Source organism: Mus caroli, chromosome 16, assembly GCF_900094665.2.
Source record: "Mus caroli chromosome 16, CAROLI_EIJ_v1.1, whole genome shotgun sequence".
NCBI lineage: Eukaryota > Metazoa > Chordata > Mammalia > Rodentia > Muridae > Mus > Mus caroli.
In genome coordinates this window covers 34,711,777-34,719,672 of record NC_034585.1, presented here as the reverse complement: position 1 = coordinate 34,719,672, position 7,896 = coordinate 34,711,777, and the positions used below count along the sequence as shown (strand labels likewise).

The window sequence follows — 7,896 nt, the reverse complement described above, 5'->3', positions numbered from 1 at the left end:
AGATGATGTGAGTTGGTGGTCTTTCTCCTCCCATCTTTGGGTTTAACAGTGGATTGGTCCTAAAGTGGTAACCTTTAGAAAGCTTATTCTCTTTTTTTGTTTGGGGTGGGGCGAAGCTAGGGAAATGTTTGAAAAGCAATTTCATTGTTTTCAATGTCTCATTTAACTCCAACAACCTTGCTAGGAGTGCAGAGTCAAGGTCATTTCTTCAGGGTAAGAAAAAGGAAATTTGGGAGACACTAATGACCTTCTACAAGGTCACCCAGGTTGGAAGAACCCACCCTGGACTGTAGGACTTCAGGAGTCACAGACAGCCCAGTTTCCCAGTCTCGTCTAGTCTGCTCAACTTCAGGAAATCAGTTCTGCAAACAAGCAGTAGCACAGAGAGAAAAGGAGTTTACCACCAGACAAGAGGAGGCAAACCGAGAAGCAGTGCGCACGCGCAGAATACGCGGGACGAGGGCGTGAAGGATTGGCAAAGGCTCCACCCAGCCTCGAACTCCACCCCTCTCCCGCCCCTTCCTGCCAGAGCGTCGTGTGTGCGCGCGCAGGCGTACTTCCTGAGCCTGAAGGTCAAACTAGACAGGGCAGCCCTCATATCCGCGCAGGCGCAGATGTGCGCCGGGAGTCAAGATGTCGGGTTCCAAGTATAAGCCTGCGCCCCTGGCCACTCTCCCCAGTACCCTCGACCCTGCCGAGTATGACGTGTCTCCGGAGACCAGAAGGGCGCAGGTCGAGCGCTTGAGCATAAGGGCCCGGCTTAAACGGGAGTATCTGCTTCAGTACAACGACCCCAAACGCGTGTCGCACATCGTGAGTGGGGCCGGGCGGGACTGTGGGCCGGGGCAGCCGCATCTCGCGTGGGCACACGCGGGGCCGCCCAGCTCCATCCGTGTGCTGGACACCGGCCCCGAGCCGCACAGCCCTTGACCCTTCAACTTCGGCCTTCGGCTCAGTGGTCAAAGGGATCGGACGGCTTCCCCCCTGGTTTAGAGAAACTTGTTCCACTCTGCATAGTCTCGGCTTTCTTGTCTGAAACATGGCCATGATATGGTCCTTCATATCTTTTGAGGCAGATTAACACATGACTGACTAATCTAGCACAGTATCTTCCTCGAAAAGGGCGTGCTCAGGCCCGGTACTCCCCAGTGTACAGCATAAAAAGCTGTTGTGTGCCATTCAGCTCCTAACTCTCATGGACACTTCTTTCTTTCTCTTGAGAATAGGGGTTGTTCAAATGAAGTGTGTTACAGAAGCGGAGGCTTGATGGATTCGGCTTTGGAAGCAGACCTCATGGCCCCATATAATAACCAACTATGATCCCTGGGCAATTTACATAATCCCTCTCAAACCATAGCTTTTTTGTGTTCTCGTGGAAAATGGTGTGCATTCGTCATAGATTTGTGAAATCAAACGAGAAAGTATGTAGCATTACTATGTATGTAACATACATCACTAAAAAGATATTTTGGCAAGTGTGCTTTTAGACAGTTTCTTCTGTAAAAGCTGTCTAAATATCTCAAATGGGATTTTTTTTAAATGAAGATTTTCCAACAATTGCATACATGTTCTCTATCATTTTTGAAAGTTAGAATAACCAAGGGAAAGTTACACTAAGTGGTCAGGTACAGTGCTAGTCTCCAGGTGGCTCAGAATGCCAGGTCCTCCAGCCACAGCCTCACATACTGGGGTTACTGCCACTTGAAACCCATGCCTGGTCTGAAAGACATTTAAAAAATTAAATGTCACAATCATTCACAGAGGTTACTGTGTTAGTCTCTTGGCTTTCTAGATGAGGCAGTATGGACAGTGACACCCAGAAACAGGTCACCCACCCTAGTCTGTGTGACTTATATTACCTTCTGCACAAATATAGTATCCTCAAGCAGACCTTTGTTTACAGGGTGAAAGAGATACACCTTGTTCTATACTATGAGCTAGATAGTATGGGATTGTTATTAATAATTTATTTATTTATTTTTTCAGACAGGGTCTGAATATACAGCCCTGGCTGTCCTGGAAATCAGTATGTAGAACAGGCTAGCCTTGAACTCACAGAGATCAACCTGCCTCTGCTTTGTGAGTGCTCACATTAAAGGCATGAACCACAACACGGGGCCCGTTTGTTTGTTTAATTTTTTTAAAGTAACTAGAGTAAGACCTCAGTCAGATGTGAAGTTTGAACTCCCAGTCGTCTGTTTTTTGATCTCTGTAACCCAGGGAAGTTTCCATTTCGAATCTCTAATAGAAATAGAGATACCTTCCTCCTTAGCTGTCCCATTAATCGTTTACCAGCCAAAACTTGTGCACCCTTTGTCTAGTCTTTAGGGGTAACTAATTAGGTCAAAAATAACTGCTCAGGACCTATTATGAGATGAAGATGCTGAGTTAAGAGTACAAAGCCAGCTAGAAGTCCCTGGCCTTGTAGAGCTAGCTGTGTTTGGAATGGGGATGACAAATACTAAGTGCGTTAGAAATCTGAATCATTTGGTGTGTGAGCGGTGGTGGATGGTACAGAAAATAAGGGTGGGGTCAACCCTGCGTGCACCAGGGAAGGAAGCACCTGTTTGGAACAGGGCTTTGGGCATCTTGTTTTTGTTTGTTTGTTTTGTAGTGTTTGGGATCAAATCCATGGTCTCACATGGGAGGGAAGTGCTCTACCACTGAGCCACAATCCCATTCTTGGAGCATGACATTTAAGTAAGGATCTGAAAGGAGTTAGCTTGAGGGAGAGGGAAAGAGCGTGCCAATTAGAAGACACTGTAGGTACAAGGCCAGCTCTAGCATTTAATATATCTCAAACTATACCAGAGAGCTATTTCAAAATATGTTAGCAGACCTAGTACTTTGGAGGTGGAGCCAAGTTTTATTTTATGTCCTTTTAACATGATTGCCTTTTTAAAAATAACATCTTTATTAATTGTATTATTTTATTTTATATTAGATGCATTGGTGAGAATTACATACAATGTATTTCGATGATGAAGTTTTGTTTCTTATGAGACTGTTATGGATAAAATAGTGGGGGTACAGTGACCAACCGAAGTCAAAGAGATCTCTGCGATTTGATCGCATGGACCTTGTAAGACATTGTAAAGATCTCTACTGAGGAGGCAGTCACGTAACGGAGACTTATGTCTTAACAAAATCTCTCAAGTTTGTTTCCTCAAGAATTGTCTGTGACGGGGGAGTGAGGGCAGAGAGGGAGGAGCTAGGAGGCCTCTGGAGCAGTTAAATCTCTGTAGCATTAAATCTCGCGGTTAATGGGCTCTGTGACAGTAGTTGTGAGATGGCAAGGTGTGGTGAGTATAGGATGGGCGGTATTAAAAGCAGATCCAGCGCGCTTCAGCAGGGTGCAACTGTCTGGTGTAGGAGACAAGGGGAGGATGGTTTCCAAGGTCAACAGGAATGTGACAGGAACATGTGGTGGTGGACTGAAAGGAATATTGGCAGATCAGTTTATGGTACTTTTAGGATGTCTGGGTAGATGTTGTGTTTAACATGGAGTTCTAGGGCTAGAGGTAGGCTGTTGGTAGCCATGCCCATATGGGCTTAAAGTCATGTGACCTGATGACCTCTTTCATGGAGTGAACTTATGTAAGAGAGCCCAGCAAAAGCTATAGCCCAATGTTAAAACACTGAAAAACAACAGAAGGAAAAGAGCAAAAGAGATAAAGAGAGAATGGGCAGAGAGGAAGGAAACCAAACAGAGATGGACTCGGGAAGTACAGAGGAAAGTGTGAGGCTTCCCCACACCAGAGGCTGCTGGCATTTCACTGGACATTGAGTGGTGTCATGGAAAACTGCCTCAACCCCCTCCCCCATTTACTTAATTCATTTGTTTGTTTTGTTTTTTTAAACAAGTTTTTTTTTAATGTTTATGTTTGGCTTTTAAAATTTTTATTTATTTAATGTATGAGTGCTCTGCTGCATATACATCCGCAGACCAGGAGAGGGCATCAGATCCCTTTAAAGATGGTTGTGAGCCACCATGTGGTTGCTGGGAATTGAACTCAGGACCTTTGGAAGAGCAGTTGGTGCTCTTAACTGCTGAGCCGTGTCACCAGCCCTACTTAATTCATTTGTATGAGTGTTTTGTCTACATTTCTGTATGTGTACCACATATGTGCCTGATGCCAGAAGAGGCAAGAAGTAGACATTAGATCATTTGGAACTAGATTTAGGGATGGTGGTGAGCCACTGGGTGGGCTCTGAGAACTGAACCCAGGTCCTCTTCAAGAGCAACAACTAACCGCTCTTAACCACTGAGCCATCTCTTCAGCCTCTTTCCCCTGGTTTTGGTCATGAAGTTACTGGTATTTTGTGAAATGAAATGTCTATTCCACAGACAGATCTGGAAGCTGTGAAAGTGCAGAGCAGTGAGTGACTGGTGACTTGAGAGGTCTCATTGTGTGGCATTCAGATGCATTTCATCTCTGGCCTTGCTCTGCTTGTCCGGTTACTATTATGCGACCATACTGTTCATTTCTAGAGCAGCAGGAGGTTAGGTTTAGACTTCTCTGACTGGTAGTGAGCTGATCACTGTTGCAGTTGAGGGATTTCAACCTGATTGAAAGGCTGACTGCATCTCCATCAAGGCTCCCTTACCTTCTGAGCTATAGCTGGTCACCTCAGGGTCGAATTGCTGTAATTCAGCTTAGTTTGAAATGTAAATGTCGAAGTTATTTCAGTCTTGCCAATCATGGCTGCTTGGTGTTGGTTAAGACCTTAGATGTTCATGCTGCATACTGAAGACTAAAGCTGATTTTATTTGCTTATTTTAATCTGCCAGTTAATTGGCGAGAATAATTTTGTAAAATCATTTGGGGATTTAGCTAATTAAGTTTAATTATGTGTTTGGGGTAGATTTTCTATTCTTAGGAGATTATTTTAGTATAAATATATTAAATTACTTTTTTCTTAGCCAAGATAAGCTGATTTTTTTTGACAGTTTTGACCTTTTGACCTTTTTTTTCAAGACTTTAGTAGTATGGAAGGAAACAGTTTGCTTTTCAAACACCAGCCAAGTTAGTTTAGAAACTTAGGGTTCATGGCGAGAGGTATAGCTCAGTGTTAAGGCTCATGCCTTGTTTACATAATGCCCCTGGTTTGATCTTCTGAACCAAAAGAAAGCAAAATCATATAATTCAGGGTTAGGGTAAGCCTGCTTTCATCTTCCTGCAACTGACTTAGCAGGGAAGGCCGCTGTGACAGCGTTAGAAAGGATGTAGAAGCAAAATAGGAAGCTTGATAGAGCATCTGAGGTCTCTCTTCATCAGGGCTGTGGGGTGGGTCTCATGGCCACTTCCAAGAGAGATAGGAGGTTAAGTCTGAGGGACACTTGAAAGTGATGAAGCGAGAGAGGTGGCTTCTCAGACAGTTTAAAGTTAGGAATCTTACATTGGAAATAGAAAGCTAGAGGGGAGAAAAGAATCTTTAAATCATGCAGAATTAGAACAGGATCATCAGAGAGTTGTGCACACCTGTGATCCCAGCACTTGGGAAGCTGAGACACAAGAGGGTTGTCATGAGTTTGAGGCCAGCTTGAGCTATAGGTTAGCCAAGGCTACAGAGCAAGACTGTATTTAATAAAAACCAAAACCAAAAGAAAAGGGAAAAAAAGGAGTGGGGGAGAAAATAAAGTTTCTGAATAGTAGAACCAATCAGGTGAGAGTCATGGCACAGCCCTGTGATTCCAGACTTGGGAGGGAGAGATCAAAAAGCCTGAGTTCAAGGTTGGTGTGCTCCTTCACAGCAGCACCGGTGAATTCTCCCTCTCCCTCAGTGTGACCTCCTTAAAGCTGACGAGTCTTTGTTTGTGTTCCTTTCAGGAGGATCCTGCCTTGATTCGCTGGACCTATGCAAGATCGGCAAATATTTATCCTAATTTCAGACCCACTCCCAAGAACTCACTTTTAGGAGCTGTGGCAGGGTTTGGGCCCCTCATCTTCTGGTATTATGTTTTCAAAACAGACAGGGTAAGTATTAGGGCTAGATGTTTGACTGGTTTGAGAAGTCCCTCCTAGGTGCCCCCAGCAGTTCCTAGTGGTGATGGCTCCCAGTGTCTCTTTTGGTCACATGTCTTTACTCCTTTCTGGGAAGAGTTGGAGTTTTCATTTGGTTTGATACTTTGTTTAAAAAAAACAACAACATGGCAGCCTATGGGTCTTTCAGGTTTAATTTAATGGTGACTTTGCAGTTTAAAAAAAGTAACAGAAGGGTCAGTTTAAAATTTATGAGAGTAGAGTTCAGTTCATGAAAGTCTTCCTGGGTTTTTTTCCCAGATAATATAAGAAATTGTAATGTGATGACTAAGCAAGTAAATACCATAACAACTTTTTAAAAGTTAATTTTCTCATTAGAGGGTATATAGAAACTTGATTTTACTAAGACAGGATTGAGAAGATCTCCCTATGTCACCCAGGCCAGTCTAAAATTTCCAGCCTCCTGAGCACTGGGATTACAAGAATGAGTGAGCCTGTCTGGGTTAAAGCTGAACTTGTTTTGGGTCTGACCTTCGGATACCCTGGAGAAGTCCTTTCGCTTTGCTGGGGCATTTGTTAGAGATGGTGTGTATTGGATGAGCGTTAGCAGAACATACGGCTGGCTCACTTAGCTCTGGTGCTGAGCTCTGCATGTTAGTTACTCTTCAAACACATGAAACCCCAACAACGGAAGCAGAGGTCACATGCCAGTCGCTGTCTTCAGAGGCCTGGCTGCGTGGTCCCAGAGAAGGCTGCTCCATTCCCGTTCCTGGCACAGTCCAGCGCTTGTGTAGCCATGTAGACTAGAGGCCAGCCGCCTCCTCTTCGTGAGCTCTTATCTTTTGATTGCTACATCAGCATGCGTTTCCAGAAGTTGTTTGCATTTACTTTTGCTGTCTGCTTTTGAAGCTAGGCATGGTAGCTCATACCTGTAATCCTAGCCCTGGGGAGCCTGAGGCTGGTGGAACACCATGAGTTTGAGGCCAGCTATGTTAACAACTGAGTTCCAGGCTAGCCTTGGCTATAGGTTGGGATTCTGCCTCAAAACAAAACAGAAATGATTTCTGCTTAAGAATGGGGAAGTTCCTTTCTGACCACTAAAGAATAGGTACTTTTGAATGATGCAGTTTCTTACTGTCCTAACTTTGGCTCCTTATTACTTCCTCGAAGTCCTTGGGCTTTAGGGGATGGGCTTACAGTTACGTTTTTATTCCTGATTTGCCGTTATTCCGTGTACTCATAAGGATGACTTGCTTGTTAATATTTTATCTCTTTTTGTTTTCATCCAACAGGACAGAAAGGAAAGACTTATCCAGGAAGGAAAACTGGACAGAAAATTTAACATCTCCTACTAAGTTTGGCAAGGATGACTATTCTTGCATAAATAAATCTCCTATTAATTAATCACTGAACAGTTTCTTTTTCTTGGATTTATTGCTGAAGCATGTTAATACCTTAGAAAACAGAAGCAAAGGTCAGCTTGTGCTGGGAACCTGTGTGTCAGAATAATGGTCAGTGAAGACACATCTGTTTATTCATTGCATCTGTTAGCAGGCAACTGAGTGTTACCTGTGGCCAGCTGGGGTGCGCCCTGAGGGGACAGTAGTCCGAGTCGGAAAGCACAGCTCGGAGAACCCTGAGCAGCTCAGTGTCTGCACCTTTCCTGCCTGAGTCCTTGCGTGTCTCCAGCCTTCTGTGTGAGCACAGCAGAAGGTGGCAGCGAGCGTGACACACATTGCAGATCCTTGGGAATGTGAGCTGCTGCTGAGGTGCTAGCTCTCTCTGAGAGGCTCGGAGCCGACAGACATTCAGTTTGGTCTCTGAAGTCCCCGAGGCTGACAGGCCAAGCTGGAACGGGAAAGAGCAAGGCCTGCCGGGTTTGTCTGACCCTGCTGCCTCTGGAGTAAGAAAG

At 44.6% G+C, this 7,896-nt stretch overlaps 1 protein-coding gene across 1 annotated transcript; it reads left to right on the top strand.

Moving 5' to 3' along the window:
• Nucleotides 1-565: 565 nt before the first annotated feature.
• Nucleotides 566-7,396, top strand: Ndufb4 (NADH:ubiquinone oxidoreductase subunit B4). Its single transcript, XM_021185167.2, has 3 exons — nucleotides 566-813; nucleotides 5,832-5,978; nucleotides 7,277-7,396. Exons 1-3 carry the CDS (start codon nucleotides 634-636, stop codon nucleotides 7,337-7,339), a joined length of 390 nt encoding a protein of 129 aa, XP_021040826.1. The 5' UTR covers nucleotides 566-633; the 3' UTR covers nucleotides 7,340-7,396.
• Nucleotides 7,397-7,896: the final 500 nt, after the last annotated feature.

Bases quoted from the DNA above. Each gene is read 5' to 3' on its own strand.
- Ndufb4 (XM_021185167.2), top strand. From the start codon at position 634: ATGTCGGGTTCCAAGTATAAGCCTGCGCCCCTGGCCACTCTCCCCAGT. The intron at 814-5,831 runs GTGAGTGGGGCC...TGTTCCTTTCAG, and splicing joins CCAAACGCGTGTCGCACATC to GAGGATCCTGCCTTGATTCG. The intron at 5,979-7,276 runs GTAAGTATTAGG...TTCATCCAACAG, and splicing joins ATGTTTTCAAAACAGACAGG to GACAGAAAGGAAAGACTTAT.